This window comes from Myotis brandtii, unplaced genomic scaffold (genome assembly GCF_000412655.1).
Source record: "Myotis brandtii unplaced genomic scaffold, ASM41265v1 scaffold321, whole genome shotgun sequence".
In the NCBI taxonomy this organism is placed as follows: Eukaryota; Metazoa; Chordata; class Mammalia; order Chiroptera; family Vespertilionidae; genus Myotis; species Myotis brandtii.
In genome coordinates, this window is record NW_005362314.1 from 1,280,154 (window position 1) to 1,300,024 (window position 19,871).

General features: G+C 49.1%; 1 protein-coding gene, 1 long non-coding RNA gene and 1 pseudogene across 2 annotated transcripts; all 3 read left to right on the forward strand.

The window, feature by feature from the left end:
- Window positions 1-5,987: 5,987 nt before the first annotated feature.
- On the forward strand, window positions 5,988-8,785 carry LOC102251917 (ras-related protein Rab-11B). Its single transcript, XM_005870707.2, has 4 exons — window positions 5,988-6,391; window positions 7,389-7,582; window positions 7,905-7,985; window positions 8,561-8,785. Exons 1-4 carry the CDS (start codon window positions 6,003-6,005, stop codon window positions 8,704-8,706), a joined length of 810 nt encoding a protein of 269 aa, XP_005870769.1. The 5' UTR covers window positions 5,988-6,002; the 3' UTR covers window positions 8,707-8,785.
- A 3,954-nt stretch (window positions 8,786-12,739) lies between these two features.
- Window positions 12,740-13,787, forward strand: LOC106726845. The gene is made up of 2 exons (XR_001362961.1): window positions 12,740-12,913; window positions 13,114-13,787. It is a non-coding gene; the product is annotated as an uncharacterized LOC106726845 (long non-coding RNA).
- Window positions 13,788-14,232: 445 nt separating this feature from the next.
- LOC102252206 lies at window positions 14,233-17,213 on the forward strand (annotated as a pseudogene).
- Window positions 17,214-19,871: the final 2,658 nt, after the last annotated feature.

Here is a 19,871-nt window from a genome sequence, read left to right on the forward strand (position 1 = left end):
CCAGGTCGGAGCCCAGGACTTGGGGTCCGGCGGGACAGGCAGTTGAGAAGGCCGGGGCAGGCTGGTCTCAACAGCTTTGGGCCGGCGTATGCGACCCTGCAGACTCGGCTGACCTGAGGGGCCTGAGGCTCCCTGGAGGCGCCCAGGCAGGGCTGGAGCCCAGAGGAGGTGGGGCCCCCAGCGGTGGGAGAGGCCGTTGGGGGCGAGGCCTCGGGAGGGGACGGGACCGCCCCAGCTTTTGAGGGCCATTCTGGGTGGAAAGCTCCATTGGGGGTGGGGGTGGGGGTGGAACCATTGGAGGCGGGGCTAGGATGTTGTGGGCGTGTCCAAGACGAGGGCGGACGGATGGGGCGGTGCTCTTCACAGGGTGGGCGTGGTTAGACTTGGTAGGAGCGCCTTTAGAGGCGTGGCCGAGAAGGGAGGCGTGGACTCTGCGGGTTGAGATGTGTGTTGGGGGACACCAGATTGCGTGGAGGGATGCCTGGCGTGAGAGTGGGGGGACTGTGTGTTGGACCCAGGCCTGGTGGTTAACAGCAAGTTATCTCTCTTAACTCTTAGAACTCTTTTTTTTTCAAGAGGTATATAAATCGCTTAATGATTACTCATAATAGTGGATGATACACAAAAAATTCCCATCTATAATTTTATCTGGCACATAAGGCTTCATGAATTTGCGTATCATCCTTTTGCATGGGGCCTTGCTAATCTCTATCATTCCAATTTTAGTATATGTGCTGCAGGAGCAAGCACACACTTAGAACTCTTAATAGCACCACCCAGTACCTGCACTTTTCTAAGCTCTTTACACACAAAAATTCATTGAAATCCTCACCACAACCCTGTGAGGTCAGTATTATCCAGTGTCTTCTTTTATGGACTTGGAAACAGGCCCAGGGAGACAAGGACATAGTGAATAAGTGTTAGAGCAGAATTTGAAACCCAGGGAGACAAGGACATAGTGAATAAGTGTTAGAGCAGAATTTGAAACCAGGCCATTTGTTGGCTTTACCACTTAGGGAGTGTATTTGGGGGAGCTTATGGCCAGGATCTGGGACTAAGATATCAGACAGCCTCCTTCAACACAGCACGATGATGGCTTGGGTCTGGGCCAACCTTCTGGAGGATTTTCCCAGCCGGAGGGACATAGGGCTTTGTGAGCCTCAAGTATGGCCTATGTAGGTCAGGCAGCCATAGCTGGCCTGAAGCCAGTTGGGGAACTCCTTCACCCCGCCCCAAGCCGAAGAGACTTGCTACATGTTGCTGGAGTCCTTCATTTCTCAGCTCAGCTGGTTTAGGGGTCACTGGCTTTATAGTGCCTTCTGTGCCAAGCTGGACTTTGGCCAGGCCTTCTGCTGTCCCTGCTGGCTGTTAGTGGCTGCCCTTGAGAGCTAACTCCTGGGCCCACACAGGGTACTTTTTAAAAAAATCCTCACCTGAGGATATTTTTCACATTGCTTTTTTTTTTTTTTTTTTTTTTTTTAGAGAGAGTGGAGGGTAGAGAGGAAGGGTGGGGAGAGAAAAGAAAGAGACAGAGAGAGAAACATTGAAGTGAAAGAGACACATTGATTGGTTGCCAGGGCCGGGGATAAAACCTGCAACTGAGGTATGTGCCCTTGACGGGAATTGAACCCACAGCCCTTCGGTCCACAGGCTGATACTATAACCACTGAGTCAAATTGGCCAGGTCCACATGGGGTACATTTGCTCTGCTGCCTGCTGTGTGAGGGTCTGCCTGCCACACTAGCTGTTGGAATCTTTCCTTATTGGGTGACCATCCAGCATCTTGGGGCACGCGACCTGAGAACTTTAGAGGTGTGGAGAGTGGACGGAGCACTCCTTACCTGGGTGAGGGAGTACCCATTGCAGAGCCCCAGAGTCTTCACACAGCACCATGGGCTCTGGGAGGTGCCTGCAGGCTAATATGTCACTGGCAGTTGAGGCCGTGTGGTCAGCAGGCATGTGGTCAAGGCCCTGGTGCAGACTAAGCCTTGTGGTTGGTCTCACCTTAGAGGCAGGGGAAGTTCTGTTAGGGTTTTGGGGACTGATGACAGGTGGTCTGGACTCCAATCTTGCTACCCAGTCTGCCCTTAGGTGGCTGCTACTGGATCAAGGTGGGGCATACACCTGGCCCTGGCATTGCCAGGGCAGGGAGCATTCCCCCTGTCACCCCTCCATGTTTCTGTGGTCATTTGCTTGTTATTTTCAATTGTTTGCTGATATAAGTAAGTAATTCCAAGTGTTTGCACAAATAATCTTTTGCCCTTTGGGTTATTTCCTTGAAGTATGTTCCCAGAAGTTCAGTTACTGGGTCAGGGGCAATGGAGCAGCTGTGTACTTCCCAGGATTGGTCTCTAGTCCACTTCCTGGAAACACTAATTCCACTTCTGTAGCACCTGGCATGGGGGGATGGTGCCCGCCTGCCCTGCTTCCTTCCCCCACTGACCTCCTTTTCTGAGTCCATAAGGTCAGGGCTCTCCAAACTGTGGTCATCTGAGACCTCCTTGTTGGAGGACCCCCCCCCCCTTTATCCTTTAACCTTTTGCGGTCCAATGTTATTTTTGGAATTCAAATAGTCTGGTCCAAATTAATTGACGGGATTGAATGTTGAACTTTTTAATGTTCTTATTGCTCGACGTTGGACCTGCTCCTAGCACCTGGTCTGTCGAGTCAGCCTCGAGGTTGGACCGAAAAGGGTTAATGTTTGTCTTTAAATTTACCCAGGTTTTCATTCTTTTAAATGGGAAAAGGAAAGTCTGTTTGGCTCTGGCAAATAAAGAAGGGAGGAGGGAAGCCGGCAGGCATACCACAACCCCCACATAAATATGGCGAGTAGACAGATACATAAATATTCTGCACACCCTCCCGTCCCAGCCCCTCCTGAGACCCCATGGCCTGCAGAGTCAGGCCTGGGCATTAGAGAGGCATCCAAGACATGACTGCATCAGAAGAGTTGACCAGGGCCAGCTTTCTCCCTGACCCTGCCACCTGGTAAAGGCCACCCTTTAGCAGAAAAGGGGACAGTCATCCTCCCCTCTCCCCCCCCCACCCCCCGTGCCCAACCTTCCTCAGGCTTCTGTCACCTTCCCCTGGCCCTGTCTTGGGCACAAAGGGGCCAACCTCTCACTTTGGGACACTGGTTGCCGCCTGTCCAGCCCACCCACCAGTCTTGTTTGTTTTGGCAGCCATATCACATGTTGGCTCTCCTGACCTCCACCGCCAAGGCCGGCAGATCCTCCTGGGTATTTGCTGCACACTCCCCTTTCCCCAGGAGTGAGGTTGTTTATTTGTACCTAATTATAGATTCTCACATTTATCTTGTCAACTGTGGGTCATTTTCCCAGCCCCATCAGTCCCCTAAGGCTCCCCTGATTTCTTCTCTGATTGACCAGGCTGTGGTGTCTATAGTGGGAGCAGTGGTGTCCCCAAGGGCCACCGAGGCCTTTCTAGAGCCACTCACCTGGCCCATAAGGACGTGGTTGATATGGGAAGCTTCCACGGTGGCCCAGAGCCCTGTTCTCTGGGTTGTTTACACCCCTGCCCCATCTATGAGTACTTTTGGGGAAGGGGGCAAGGAGAGAGTGACTGCCAGCCCCAATGCTCACCTCTCTCTGCCAAGTGCTCCCAAGGCAGCCTCCTGGCTCTGCCACCTGTACAGGACTCCACCAGGCCCACTGGTCCCGGAACCAAGCACACCGTCTTCTCCCATTGCAGATGGTGGCCCTGCCTGTGCCCCAGCTTCAAACACCTCTTCTTTGTTCTCTAATGTCCAGGGGACTAGCTCTGGTAAGATTGCTCCCAAGTGCTGGCCCCTGGAGCCTGGGATAATCAGGGTCTGCTTCCTGGAGGAGAGATGGGACTCTGCTCTGCCTGAAGTAGGGGAGTGTGCTCCCCCCCCAAATGGCCACTCAGTTTGCCTGAGCATCTGAGTGTGGGCCCTGGTGGTGCTACACTGCTATGGGGCAGGGCAGAGGACACAGGCCTTCAAGAGGTGCCAGTTCTTTGTTTTTGCCAACTAGGCTTGCCTGCCCTGCCAGCCAAGTGGCATGTCTAGGGAGGCCATTTCCTGGCCAGCATTGCCACCAACTTCTGTGGAAATGCTAGGGGTCGTGTCCTCAAGGGCCCTTTATTTCCCCAAGACAATAGATCGCTTGTGCCTTTGATAGAGCCAACCCAGCCACTGCCCTGCTGGCCACCTCTCTGCAGCGGGCACCTGTGTCAGGGAGTGCCTGGGCATCCTGGCCTTTCCAACATTTATATGGGCAATGACTGGTGGCCCTCGTCCTATTCTTGCAGCCACTTTATAATTTGTTTGTTCACTCTGTCCTATGTGTGGGGTTCTGTGCCAGGGCCTGGGGATACAGCAAGGAATGAGACCATCTGATATCATACCCTTGAAGAAGACTGACGAAAAACAAATAAGTGAAACCTGGCAAGTGTGGGAGGGTGGCAAGAGCTATGGAGGAAAGGCAGGGGGTGCAAGTGGCGAGTTTTGGAGGAGAGGGGTTTTAAGAGGACTGCAGGGAAGGCTTCCTTGATTGAGTGCCATCTAAGGCACCACATGGAGATGAGGGTAGGAACCAGGCGGGTACCTGGGGAAGAACATTCCAGGCAAAAGGCAGTGTGCACTTGCACATCTCTGAGTCCTAGTGAGGAGGCCTGTGTGGCAGGGGCAGAGTCAGCAAGCAGGGGAGAGAGAGGTGGTGAGGGCAGGGAGGGGACAGGGACAGGTCATGCAGGGCCTTGTGAGTCCTAGGGAGGACTTAGGCTTTTACCCCAAGGGAGGTGGGAGCCCTGGAGGTCTGTGGGCAGAAGAGGAGCAGGACCTGACTCAGGTGCTCACAAGTACCCCCTGGTGGCTGCCTCGGAAGAACAGCCTGTTGGTTGGAGATGAGAGTGAACTCAGGGACACTAGAGGGGAGGCTGGCACAGCAACTCAGGGAAAGAAGGAGGCTGTCTGGATTACCTAGGGTTGGGGCAGAGACAGTGGTAAGAAGTTGGGGGAATCTGGACATGCACACATAACATTTTTCGTTGAGAAATTTTTCATTGGCCCGAGCGTGACCAAGCTTGCAGTGCTGACAGCTCTCCACTGGGCAGATCCACGCTCAGATGCCAGAGCCCAAGGCCCATACTTGGGGGTCCATGTGGTTTCCAGCTGGGGCATCTGATCTCTGCTGTGTGTTGTTCCTTCTGTGCTGCATATACACCCATGCATGTGTACACATACACAAACACAATTCTCCTCCAATATACCCTGGGGCTGAGGCCAGCCTTCCCAGGCCTAGGACCTTCCTGGATCATCTCGAGTGGCCCCACTCCTAATGGGAAAGACCCACCAGGACTGCTTTGCCCTGCTCTGGAGGGCTTTTGTCCTGGATGTCCCTGCAGAATGGTCCAACCCTGGGGATTAGCTGAAGGGAGGGTTAGCAGGCTCTATTCCCTCTTAATTCCATGCAGAGGGCACATTTCTCTTTTGAATGGGCAAGTTGGCTGTGTTGGGCTGAATGTTGGTTTGCTTGCAGCCACTTTCCATGAAGAAGCAACAGGGTGGGCGTGGGACTGAGGCTTCTCATTTCCTGTTACTTAAAACTCTGAAGCCAAATTCTTGTCGGTAGGAACGTGGTGGTACAATAATAATAATTGCTTTTCCACCTGTCTAGCCGGCTGGATGCTGGCTGAGTTCTGATCCTGCAAGTTCTTGTGTCCCCTTCCCTAAACTGGCTCCTGTCTTTCTTTTCACACCTGTGGAAAAGGCAGTCCAGAGAGGTTAAGTGACTAGCCCAAGGTCACCCACCCCAGAGCTTACTTGGGCCTCCAGCCTGCAGTGAAAGTTTGGGGGTTGATAGATCCCCAAGCCACCTGCCTGCCAGGATGCATGGGTCCCTATGCCTTAGCTGGAACAGCCCTGCTCTGAAGGATCAGACATAGGCAAGGGTATTGTGCTGTCTGCAGTGGCTGTGTTTCTGGAAACCTGGAGCCACTGTTGGCTTCTGCACCAAGAAATGTGGTGCCTTGGGCAAGGGGCTCTAGACAGCTCTGACTCCACCCTGTTGTTAGCTGTCACATTTCCGAAGAACCTGGGGCACTGCTGTGAAGGTTCTGCAGGTGGACGTGGGTGGCATGTGGGTCTTTGCTTGGTGGGCTGCCCTGCTCTGCCCCATGGAGCCGTACCTATATCCCTCCCCACCCTTACAGTGGTGCTCATCGGGGACTCGGGTGTGGGGAAGAGCAACCTGCTGTCCCGCTTTACCCGCAACGAATTCAACCTGGAGAGCAAGAGCACCATTGGTGTGGAGTTTGCCACCCGCAGCATCCAGGTGGACGGCAAGACCATCAAGGCGCAGATCTGGGACACCGCTGGCCAGGAACGCTACCGCGCCATCACCTCCGCGTGAGTGGCAGGGATGAGGAAATGTAGGTCTTGGACATAGGGCTAGTGGGCTCTGAAGGAGGGGTAGGAGTTGGGCATGAGGAGAAGGGGAGAGCGCAACCCTGAGAGCATTTGGCCCAGGGTGGAGGGATGAGACCCCCCGCCCCAGGAGTGGTGGGACCCTCGGAAGACCATTGCCTACTCTTGACCGCTCTGTGACCTCATGTGGGCACGTCCAATGGCTCCTCTGACCCCTGGAGTGGGCCATTCCACTCTGCCCACCCCTCAGTCCTCCCTGCTTGGCCTGCCCTGCCTGGCTATGTTCCAAGTCTTCCTCTTTCCTTGGCTCCCTATGGCCACCCAGCCATCAGGACCTACTGGAGCTGCCTCCTTCCAGACCCCTTGGCCATTTCCTCTAAATGCCTTCCACTAAAGCCTGGTTACCTCTTCATCTCTTTAATCCCTCAGGGTGCATATGTGTCCATTAGTCTTCTTCATTGGAGCTTTTGTCTAGCAGCAGCCCTTTTCCTGCACAGGCAAGGTTTCCTTCGCCCTTTTTGTGGGTGTCTTCTGACCTCAGGCCCTTAACTCCCTCCTCAGGCCTCCACAGCCTTTTTATTTATTTATTTTCTTAATGTATATTTTTTATTGATTTCAGAGGGAAAGGGAGAGAGAAATTGAAATATGAATGATGAGCGAAAATCATTGATCAGCTGCCTCCTGCACGCCCCCTACTGGGGACCAAGCCCACAACCTGGGCATGTGTCCTTGACCGGAATAGAATCTGGGATCCTTCAGTCCACAGACCAACACTCTATCCACTGAGCCAAACCGGCTAGGATAGGCCCCCACAGTCTTGAACTGAATCTGGGGCACAGAGTCCTCTTGCAAGGCCATGGAGGTCGCCTCTCAGCTGGGCTCTGTGTGGGTCCAGGAACTGCTGCCCTCAGAGTCTTGGGGGCCCCCATGGGGCGCTGGCAGGCAGCTCATTCCTGGGCCCTGCCCCCTGTCCCCACAGGTACTACCGAGGTGCAGTGGGTGCACTGCTGGTGTATGACATCGCCAAGCACCTGACATACGAGAATGTGGAACGCTGGCTGAAGGAGCTGAGGGACCATGCTGACAGTAACATCGTTATCATGCTGGTGGGCAACAAGAGTGACCTGCGCCACCTGCGGGCTGTGCCCACTGATGAGGCCCGAGCCTTCGCAGGTGAGCACCTACCAGTTGATGAAGGGTTTCACTTAGGGTTAGGGCCCTCCTGCAGGGGCCAGCCCCTGAGAGTGGGACTTTGATTAAGGCATCCGTGAAGTTTCTGGAAAGCCACAGCCCCCTCCAGGTCCTTCCCATTTTCCCTGGCTGTGAGCAAGGCCACAGTGCCATCCTCCCTTCTTCAAGGAGTGGGCATCTAAGTCCTACTCTCTTGGCTCCAGCCCTTCATTTCCTGGGTCAGGTGAGTGGGTAGGCACACAGGGGCCCCTTGGGGATACAGGAGAGCCCCCTGCTCACCTGGGCAATCTTCTCTCTGTTCCAGAGAAGAACAACTTGTCCTTCATTGAGACCTCAGCCTTGGACTCCACCAACGTAGAGGAAGCTTTCAAGAACATTCTCACAGGTTATCCCAGGGTCTGGTGGGGGCCACAGGAACCCCCAGCAGGCCCACCAAAGGTGGTGTGGGAAGGGCACCAGCCACACTGGTTGCAAGCTTCAGAATGCAGCCCCTGACCCTTCATTCCTTAAACCTGCTGGTTAGTCTGAACAGGAGGACAGACATGGCAAGCTCTGTGAAGTCAGGCTAGATCCCACCTCTACTGGCACTTGGCACCCAGCTCCATGGGTGAACCCATGGCTCCATCAGGGAACAGCCAGAGGGGACTGCAGATGGCCTCAGGCCCAGAGTTCCTGGTTTTCTGGAAGTTTATTCTGAGGAGAAGAGGGTCTCTGATCTTTATGAAGAAGAGTCCTGGGCTGGGGAGGGTATCTGTGACCAGATGTAGGTTCTACTCTTGCTGAGTGCACAGGGGAGAACCCTTATGTCAGAGGTGCAGGTAGGCCACAGTGGGGGCCTTGGGAGGGGCACAACCTTGGGGGTACTCCCTGGAAGAGGTGACATCCAGATGAGCCCTGCAGGGGGCCAGTCACCACAGGCAAGAGTATGCAGGGCACTCACCTCACATCCCCCCATTGCAGAGATCTACCGCATCGTGTCACAGAAGCAAATTGCAGACCGCGCAGCCCATGATGAGTCCCCTGGTAACAACGTGGTGGACATCAGCGTGCCACCCACTACTGATGGACAGAAACCGAACAAGCTGCAATGCTGCCAGAACCTGTGACTGCCCCGTGCCTCGTCCAAATATGCGTGCGTGCACATCCTCATCCTTCGCCTGCCCCTCATCATGATGTCTTCTCTGACCTGACCCTCTCTGTCCCTCTGTAACTGGCTCCTACCCCTCCACTGAGCTCTGCAGACAACTGGGGCTTAGGAAGAACAGGAGTCCAGCTGCACCATCTGTCCTCCCCCACCCCAGGGAAGCTTGAAACCTGGCTGCTGCACCTGTTCTTCTTGGGTCCGGGAGGGGCACAACCTTGGGGGTACTCCCTGGAAGAGGTGACATCCAGATGAGCCCTGCAGGGGGCCAGTCACCACAGGCAAGAGTATGCAGGGCACTCACCTCACATCCCCCCATTGCAGAGATCTACCGCATCGTGTCACAGAAGCAAATTGCAGACCGCGCAGCCCATGATGAGTCCCCTGGTAACAACGTGGTGGACATCAGCGTGCCACCCACTACTGATGGACAGAAACCGAACAAGCTGCAATGCTGCCAGAACCTGTGACTGCCCCGTGCCTCGTCCAAATATGCGTGCGTGCACATCCTCATCCTTCGCCTGCCCCTCATCATGATGTCTTCTCTGACCTGACCCTCTCTGTCCCTCTGTAACTGGCTCCTACCCCTCCACTGAGCTCTGCAGACAACTGGGGCTTAGGAAGAACAGGAGTCCAGCTGCACCATCTGTCCTCCCCCACCCCAGGGAAGCTTGAAACCTGGCTGCTGCACCTGTTCTTCTTGGGTCCCAGTGGGCCTCTGGGTGGTGTGGGGAGGGTGGCAGGATGGACCAGGCCAGCCAGAGGCAAGAGGATGGGCACACCAAACAGGCTTCAATTTTCCACAGCAGACTCCAGGGAGCAATTACCTCCCTTCCTCTCTGGCTAGTTGTCCCAGCTGGCCCTGGTCCCCACCCAGAACCCCCCTCTGGGCTGAAGCCTGAAGAACAAGTGACCAGGGGACTGGGTCAGGCAGACAGAGGCTCCAGCATCCTACCACCCACATACAGTCAGCACCGCCTTTGACCTCAGCCTCTCCTGTGCGTGCGTGAATCCAGCTCCTGCCTGTAGATTTATGCTGGGAGAAGACCTCCCCCCCTTTCTGCACGCAGCGCACTCCCCACCCCTCCCTGTGCCCTTCTCTCTGTCTTGTCTCCCTGTCTGGTCAGGAACTGTTTGCAAGTGAAGCAATATCTCAGTGTTTTGTATATACAACCGCTCTTGTAGCCTTTGTTTTTTTGTTATTGTAGAGAAACAGATTCTTTATACACTTTGTAAGATTGACGCCAAACCCCAGCTCTCAGATCTCTTATTCTCCCTGTGGCCCCTGTTGCCCCAATGCCTCATTTCTCTGTCCCGTTACTAAAATGTGTAACCCGACTTCCTGGACAGAAACCTGCCGCTGCACTTTTGTCTTCTTTCTCTCCTCCAGGTGGCCACCCCTGAGCCAGGCCCCTTGCTGCACACATCCTCTACTGGGCTGCACCACCAGGCTCAGCCTCACAGGGAGCTAGAACACCAGGCCTGAACCCCTGCTCAGGACCATGCAGAGGCCTCCTGAGCTGACTACGGAGGCCCTGGGGGGGTAAGGGTGGGAGGGAAGGCTGGGGGTTGGGGGGTGACTTTAAACTCCTTGCTGCAGGGACCACCAGCTCTAGGACTTGAGGGTGGTCCTCCAGGAGGAGGTGGGCTGTGCCCACTGCTTTCAACTCCCAGCTCTGGGAGTTGGACTGCTCATTGCTTCCATCTATTCCCCACCTGGCCACCACTTGGGGTCCCAGCAAGGACTAGTAAGAGGGGCTGGCCCACATGTTGGCAGTACCAGTCCCATCCCAGACTGATCTCTGAGGAAGGCTGAATGGGATGCTTGTCCACACGGGCAGTACTGGCCTGAGGGTAGGTTCCCAAAGTGGAGGGAGCCGGGGGGAAGTGCCCAGCCCTGTCCCTGCACTGATCACATGACCCAATGGGTGTTCTCTCTCACCTGAGTGCTGGTAGCTGTTCTAGAAGCTCCAGACTCTGGCTGAACCTCTTGTGCTCTTGACCCCTAGGAGAGCCACCAGAGGGGGATTCCAGGCTCTGGCTGCCCTGCCCAGACATCCCTCCAAAAGAGCTCTTGAGTCATAGGGGCTCTTCTCACAGGAGTTTGGTGAGCCAGAGCCCATGCTCCAGGCTGAGGAGCACCCTGGGCTGGGGATCTGGTAGGGTGCACAATCCAGGGCCCATTTACATGGATCTCAGGTACCCTGGGTTTGGGTAGGGTGTGCTATGGAGAGGCAGAGGGTGAATGGGAGCTTCAGGAGGGCCAGTGAAGCACTCAAACACCCGAAAGGTTTCAAGAGTCAAAGATCAAATCTTTGTGGAGCCTCAGGTTGACCAGGCCCTGGGCACATGCCAGTATTTAGACTGATGTGACTCTGTCCCCTTGTAGGGTGATAGTCCAGTGATACTATTGCAGTTACTCTAATTTCAGTAATTTAATAAGCACAGCATGCTGGCTTTGTACTAAGCACTGTTCTTCAGAGTTTTTTGTTTTGTTTTTATGGTAAAATAAACATTAAAAAAAAATTTTTAATTGATTTTTAGAGAGAAGAAGGGAGAGAGAGCGATTTGTTTTCCACTTATTTATGCATTTATTGGTTGATTTTTGTATGTGCCCTGACGGGATCAAACCCATAACCTTGGCTTATTGGGACAATGCTCTAACCAACTGAGCTACCTGGCCAAGGCCATCTCAACCATTTTTAACAGTACAATTTAGTGGCATTAATGTGGTACACTCACATTTGTTGTACCACCATCAATCTCCAGATCTTTCTCATCTTCCCAAAATGAAACTCTGCCCCCATTAAACATCAATCCCCCATCCCCTGGCACCCACCATTCTATTTTCTGTCTCTGAATTTGTTAACCTAAGAATGTCCAAACGCATAGAGAATTTTTATTAGAATGTATTTGGGGATAACCCTGATGGGTGTGGCTCAGTTCATTGGAGCATCGTTCTGTACACCAAAAAGTGGTGGGTTTGATTCTCAGTCACGGTTACATACCCAGGTTCTATCCTGGTCAGGGTGCTTTTGGGAGGCAGCTGGTCTATGTTTGTCTCACATTGATGTCTCTCTCTCCCTCTTCCTCTCTCTCCCTTCCTCTCTCTAAAATCAATTTTAAAACATTTATTTGAGGATAAATTATTAGAGGATACACCTGAAAGCAAAATCTCAACAGACTGAGAAAAATGCTTTGGAGAATAACAATTTGCAATGTTTTTTATGCATTTTAGATTAAGGAGGAAGATTATATGAAAGTGTGAGAAGGCAAGATGGTGATCAAATTACAGGATAGTTAAGATCATGTGCTTTCATATGCTTTAAGGGGATCAATGAACAGGGCTTGCTGAAGGCAAAGATAAGCTATTTAGTAAAGAAGTTATTTGTCAGGTGTAACTACCCACTATGAACTGCCCAGTTAGCAATTTAGTTAGTTAGTTAGTTAGTTTTTTGTTAATACTCACCAAGAATATTTTTCCATTGATTTTTAAAAAATACATATTTTTATTGATTTCAGAAAGGAAGGGAGAGGGAGAGAGAGATAGAAACATCAATGATGAGAGAGAATTATTGATCAGCAGCCTCCTGCACACCCCCTACTGGAGATCAAGCTGGCAACCTCTTGATTCCTGGGTCAACGCTTAACTGCTGAGCCACACCCAGCTGGGCTCAATTGATTTTTTAAAATATATTTTTATTGATTTCAGAGAGGAAGGTAGAGGGAGATAGAGATAGAAACATCAATGATGAGAGAGAATCATTGATCGGCTGCCTCCTGCATGCCCCTTACTGGCGGTCGAATCCGAGCATGTGCCCCTGACTGGAATCGAACCCAGGACCCTCCAGTCCACAGGCCAATGCTCTATCCACTGAGCCAAACCAGCCAGGGCTCCATTAATTTTTTTTTTTTTTTTTTAAAGAGAGTGGAAGGGAAGGAGGGAGGAGGGGAGAGAGAGAAAAAAAAAAAATTGATGTGAGAAAGACACATTGATTGCTTGCCTCCCACAGCAAGTGCCCTGACCTGGGCTGGGATTGAACCTGCAACCCAGGTAAGTGCCCTTGACAGAATCAAACTCTGGACCCTTTGGTTAGCGGGCCAACACTCTAACCACTTAGCAACACCAGCCAAGACCCAGTTAGCAACTTATGATCAGACCACCCAGTGAGGTCACTTTCGATAGAATCCAATGATTGCTTGCCTCCCACAACAAGTGCCCTGACCTGGGCTGGGATTGAACCTGCAACCCAGGTAAGTGCCCTTGACAGAATCAAACTCTGGACCCTTTGGTTAGCGGGCCAACACTCTAACCACTTAGCAACACCAGCCAAGACCCAGTTAGCAACTTATGATCAGACCACCCAGTGAGGTCACTTTCGATAGAATCCCCCCACCCTTTTTTTTTGCCCACAAATTTCACTCCTCTAGGGACCTCATAAAAGTGGAATCCTGCAGTATTTGCCTTTTTGTGTGTAGCTTATTTCACTGAGCATAATGTCCTCAGGGTTTATCCATGTTGTAGCAGGTATCAGGATGGCCTTCCTTTTTAGGCTGAATAGTATTCCATTGTATGGATAGAGCACATTGTGTTTTTCCTTCATCTGTCCATGGACACTGGGGTTGCTTCCACCTTTTGCTACTGTGAATCACGCTGCTAGGAATGACATGCAAATACCTGTGTGAATCCCTGCTTTCAATTCTTTTGGGTGGAATTGCTGGAGCATATGGTAATTCTTTGTTTAATATTTTTGAGGAACTGTTAATCTAAATAAATTATGCAATAAAAGAATATAGTCCCACAAAAAATTAAACAATTACCATGTGATTCAGGAGGTGGGCATAATTTACCAGCCTCAATTTATAGACAGGGAACAGAAGTCATTGATGGGAAAAATAAATAAATGGGTATTTTTAAAAAAGTGACTCTCTCAGGGTCCCGCAGTTAATAAGTAAGCAGGTTTCCACACCAGGGCTATATAGTAACCACTTAGCTAGAAGACTTCTCCAAATGTTTATTAAGTGCTTACTATGTGCCAGGAAGCCGTAACAATTGAAGAAAATGGCCAGATAAAAGACTGGGAAGAAGTATACCAAAATTAAAAATATTATTTTATTTTATTATGGCCCTAGCTGGCTTGGCTCAGTGGATAGAACATTGGTCTGCGGACTGAAGGGTCCAGGGATTGATTCCAGTCAAGGGCAGGTACTTCAGTTGCAACCTTGATTCCTGGCTCTAGTTGGGGCATGTGCAGGAGGCAACCAATTGATGTGTCTCACATTGAGGTTTCTCTCTGTATCTCCCCCTCCCACTTTCTAAAAAAGGAAAAATATCCTCAGAGATGATTAACAACAGAATTTTATTATGGCCCAGCCAGTGTCGCCCAGGAGATCATGGTTCGATTCCTGATCAGGGCACATGTCCCAATTTTGGGCTTGATCCCCAGTGAGAGCATGCAGGAGGCAGCTGATTGATGTTTCTCATCAATGTTTCTATCTCTCTATCCCTCTTCCTTCCTCTCTCTGAAATCAATAAAAACATTTAAAAAATAAATTAAGAAAAAGGAATTCTATGAAAAGTAACCTTACAGGGTGGTCTGATCATAATTCCTAACAGGGCAGGTCATGGTGGGTAGTCACATCCTAGACATATAACTTTTGTAAAGGGTTTATTTCTGTGCATCTAGATTAACCTTTGAAATGCCTCTTTTTAAAACCTTTTAAATGTGAACCACCCTTTCAGACCCCTCCTCTAAAGTATAACCATCCTCAAGGGAGCACAATCTTCACTATTCTGTAATCCAGTCTCTACCTTGCTTTCTCACACTTTCATGTGATCTTCCTTGTGTTCCTTCTTTAATTTTGAATGCATAAAGAAAACTGCCAATTGTTATTTTGCAGAGCATTTTATTTTTATTTATTACTATTATTTTATTTTTGCAGAGCATTTTAGATCTTAATCCCTGGCATCAGTTTTGGCTTAAATAAACTCATAAAAATTCTCTGCAAGTTTGAGCTTTTCTTATGTCAAAAGAACCCCTATATTGCCACCACCCAACTTCAGTCAGTATAATTACACCCTATAGCAGCTGTCTTGCTACCATGAGAAAAAGGCCAAGAGGATCTCGGAGTCATTGACCCTATCGTCATTTGACCAAACCGATGCCAGCAGCCATCCTCTAGAATTCTTGTTGAAGCTAACAAAAATTGGCTCATCAATGAACATTAAATCTGGTGGGTGAAGGTTTATTGAGTAACAGGATAATTAGTTTCAAAGTATTTTCCCATAACTCACTTATTAACAAGTACAACATAATAAATCATGCTGGAGAAATCATGCTAGCAGACAATTTTGATCAGGTTAGCATAATCAGTGATGGAAGAAATCAACATTCTATGCCTCCTGATAGTTGTATGCACTGAGAACACCATCACTCTATGGTTCCTGTCCCAAATGAAATATTACACAAACATCAGTTGAGGGGCTTTCTAAAAATAACTAGCCTATAATCTTCCAAAGTACCAAGGTCATGAAAGACAAGGAAAGATTGAGGAATTGTTCTAGACTGAAGGAGATTGAATTAGATGACAAAATATAATATGTAATCCTGGGATGGATTCTGGAACTTTAAAGGACTTTATTGAAACTATAAATAATATTTAGGAATTACATGGTAATATCAGATGAATATTAATTTCCTAGTTTTTGAGGTTGTACTGAGATTATGTGGAAGAGTGTATTTAAGAAAAATACACTGAAGCAGGGAGAGCCATCGCTGCTGCCACCATGAGTGATCAGCAGCGGGACTGTGCCTTGGACTTAATGAGGTGCCTGCCTCCACAGCAAATTGAGAAAAACCTCAGTGACCTGACCGACCTGGTTCCCAGTCTATGTGAAGATCTCCTGTCTTCTGTTGACCAGCCACTGAAAATCGCCAGAGACAAAGTGGTGGGACTACAACAGAGACAGGGACTCATGTAGGTCACCATGGAGTAACAAGTATGACCCTCCCTTGGAAGATGGGGCCATGCCTTCTGCTCGGCTGAGGAAGCTGGAGGTGGAAGCCAACAATGCCTTTGACCAGTATCGAGACCTGTATTTTGAAGGCAGCGTCTCATCTGTCTACCTCTGGGATCTGGATCATGGCTTTGCTGGAGTGATCCTCATAAAGAAGGCTGGAGAGGGATCAAAGAAGATCAGAGGCTGCTGGGATTCCATCCACGTGGTGGAAGTGCAGAAGTCCAGTGGCCGCACCGCTCATTACAAGCTGACCTCTACGGTGATGCTGTGGCTGCAAACCAACAAATCCAGCTCTGGCACCAAGAACCTTGGAGGCAGCCTTACCAGACAGGTGGAGAAAGATGAAACTGTGAGCGACTCCTCGCCACACATAGCCAATATTGGGCGCCTGGTAGAGGACATGGAAAATAAAATCAGAAGTGCGCAGAATGAGATCTACTTTGGAAAAACAAAGGACATCGTCAATGGGCTGAGGTCTGTGCAGACTTTTGCAGACAAATCAAAACAAGAAGTTCTTAAGAATGACCTGGTGGAGGCTTTGAAGAGAAAGCAGCAATGTTAAACCTCTGCTTCACACTAACCGGACATGCCATGCACTCGTTAGATTCCTTTCTTAGAAAACTCGTTTTCTGCTCCCTTCCCTGTCCCTTTCCTCCCCGACAGGTCACACAACACCTGCACAGCGCTATCACACCCTGAGAATAAAGCCGCTAATACCCTCTCCGTCTCTAAGGCCTGCTTCTCACCACATTTTGCTATCAGAACTTGATGTTTCCATAGAGACCATGTGTGTTTTGTTTGCCCAGGCTCCACCCCCCCATTTATAGGCATAAAATACACTGTCTGTCTGCCTCCCCTTCCTTCCCACCTTTTTGTTACATTGGTGTAAAAAATGTAAAACAAAAAAATTTTATGAAATAACTGGTGTGTGAAAGAAGAAAAAAACTGGAAATCTGATTCCACGTGTGTTTGGGAGTTGCTTGGGGTTGGGGTGGGGAGCAGGGGACAGCTCTGGGAGGAAGGAGAGGTGGCCCTCAGCACTGTCCTGCACGCTGGCCCCTGGCCTCGGAGACCACGTTGTGGGGGCGGGGGGCCTCGACTGTCTGCTCTTCTGGCCAGGTGCTTTTCTGTCAATTTTTATGGAATGCAAAAGGAGTTTTTGTTTTATTTTGTTTTTTTGTAAAGCTTAAAAAAAACCTACATCTTGTACTTGAGCTTCCATACTTAAAAAAAAAAAAGGGAAAAAAGAACAAAAAATAAAAAGAAACTGGGATGCAAAAAAAATACACTGAAGTATTAAGGATTAATGAGATACCATGTGTGTACCTGATACTCTCAAAGAACTCTGAAATGTTAACAATTGGGCAAAAGGTTTATGGGGGCTCTGTGCATTATTTCTGCAGCTTTTATGTTTATTTGACAATTTAAACATAAAAAATAATTTAACATGAGCCCTGGCAGTTGTCCTGATACACCAAGGTTGCAGGTACGATGCCTGGTCAGGGCACATACAAGCAGCAACCTTTATTGATTACAGAGAGGAAGGGGTAGAGAGAGAGAGAAACATCAATAATGAGAATCATTGATCGGCTGTCTCCTGCACATTCCACACTGAGATCGATCCCACAACCGGGGCCATGTGCCCTGACCAGGAACTTGAACCATGACCTCCTGGCTCATAGGTCAATGCTCGACCACTGAGCAACACCGGCTGGACCAAAATTGATGTCTCTCTCTCTCTGCCCCTTCTCTCCAATTAATAAATAGAAAGTTTAAAAAATTTTAACCCAAGTGCATAGATGTAAACATTTGATGTGTTTTGATTTGCAATCATTATCCTTAAAGGAGGCCAAATTGTCCACTTTGCTGCCAGTGGGATCTTCTTTTAGTTGGCCCACACTGGCACTACGTTAGTAGGTAATGTCTTTGACAACTATTGTGCTTTCTGGTATGTCACGATGTGCCAAGTTTATTTTGTACATTTTCTGCACCAGACTGAGAATCAGTCATTTCCCCAAGGTTCCCTGGTTCTTTCCATTGGAAATGAAACTTAAAGTCCGCAAGCTTAAGGAGCACTCATTGCAATGAGGTTGGTCTTTGTTTCTGACCTTTTTAGTGTATTTAAGAAAAATACACAGAGGCAGGGAGAGCCACAGACGCTGGGACCGGGACCGCCATCGCCGAACAAAACTAAAGAATGTTTGCTTTTTATTTATTTTTTAATATATTTGTATTGATTTCAGAAAGGAAGGGAGAGGGAGAGAGAGAAACATCAATGATGAAAATCACTGATGAGCTGCCTCCTGTAGCCCCTACTGGGGTTTGAACCTGCAACCCGACCTCCTGGTTCATAGGTCAATACTCAGTCGCTGAGCCATGCCAGCTGGCCAGTTTTATCTTTTTATAAAGATAAAATATATCATGATGCCCTGGCCACTGTGGCTTAGTTGGTTAGGTGTCTTTCTGTGAACTGAAAGGTTGCTGATTCAATTTCTAGTCAGGGCATATGCCTGAGTTATGGGCTCAATCACCGATAGGCAGCATGCAGGAAGCAGCCAATCCATTATTTCACTATCACATCAATTTTTCTCTCTCCCTCTCCCTTCCTCTCTCTCTAAAGAACAATAAAAACATTTAAATATATATATATCATGATATTCCCAATTCAAATTCAAGACTACAAGGGTTTTATTTATTGAGATCAATCTTATATCTGTACCCCTCTGAAAATCCCAGTTTTTGACACCAACATAATTACTCCTTTGTATTATCTCATATTACACATGTAACATGCTTAGAACAATTTTCACCACCACCACCACCAATATAGTAGTGGCATGTACAAATTGTTGTGTTTTAAAAGTCAGTAGGAGTTAATCTTTGTGTTATTTTGTCACCAACTGGATACAATGGTTCATTAGTTTTATTTTTGTGTTTAGGGGTATCTCCAAATTTTGTTTTATAATTATATAAAATATTTGCATGGCCCTAGCTGGTTTTGCTCATTGGATAGAGCGTTGGCCTGCGGACAGAAGAGTCCCAGGTTCAGTTCCCATCAAGGGCACATGCCCGGGTTGCGGGCTCAATCCCCAGTAGGGGGCATTCAGGAGGCAGCCAATCAATGATTCTCTCTCATCGATGTTTCTGTCTCTCCTTCTTCCTCTCTGAAATCAATAAAAATATATTTTAAAAAATAAAAATGAACACATGTTATTTCTTTTTTCATTAAAATATATATAAGCTAGTATAACAATAGAATTTAACGGAGACAATTGAGCGATCTATATATTAAATAAAGGAGGGGTGGGAGGAGCAAAGGAGTATTGAGGCTTTTTGCATGTGCCTAGGATCTCCCACCCCCTTTTCTTCTAGTTAACTTTCACTCACACCTTGTCAGTTCAATTGCTGCTTCTTCAGGGACATAAGTTTGGATTGTCCAAATTATTCCATGATATGCCCCCCTCACTTGCTAAAATTTATCACCCTGTAAATTAATAATTAATAACATAATTGGTTGTTTTATGTCCTTCTCACTCTAGATTGAGGTCCATAAGAGCAATATTTCTCTTACTCAACATTGTATCCCCAGCGCCTAGCACAGTGCCTGCTCATAATAGGCTCTCTTTTTTAAAAATACATTTTTAATTGATTTTAGAGAGAGAGAAACATCAGGATCCAATCATGACCCCTTAGTACAGAGTACAACGCTCAACCGAGTCACACTGACCAGGGCCTAATAGGCTCTCTAATTGTTGTTTATATTACATCTAGTGAATGAACCTATTGCATGAATGATGTTGGCTTTGGCTCTTCCACGGTCTCCTAACCTCTCTAGGCTTCTGTTTTTCCTCTGTAAAATGTGACCACATGGTGTCTCCCTCCCCTAGGATTGATGGGAAGCTTAAGGCAGGTGGCGAACACTCAAATTCTGTAACGGTTTTATTAACAAGTACTGGTGGCCCGCAGGTGGCGCTAGCAGCCCCTCTCGTGCTCCTTGCCGGATTAGGGAGGGGCCAAGACTGGTGGTGGGGCTGGGACAGGGGGCGGAGCTAGGCCGTGGCAGGGGCGGAGCCAGCAGCTGCAGCGCAGCGGGGCGCCCTGTGCTGGCA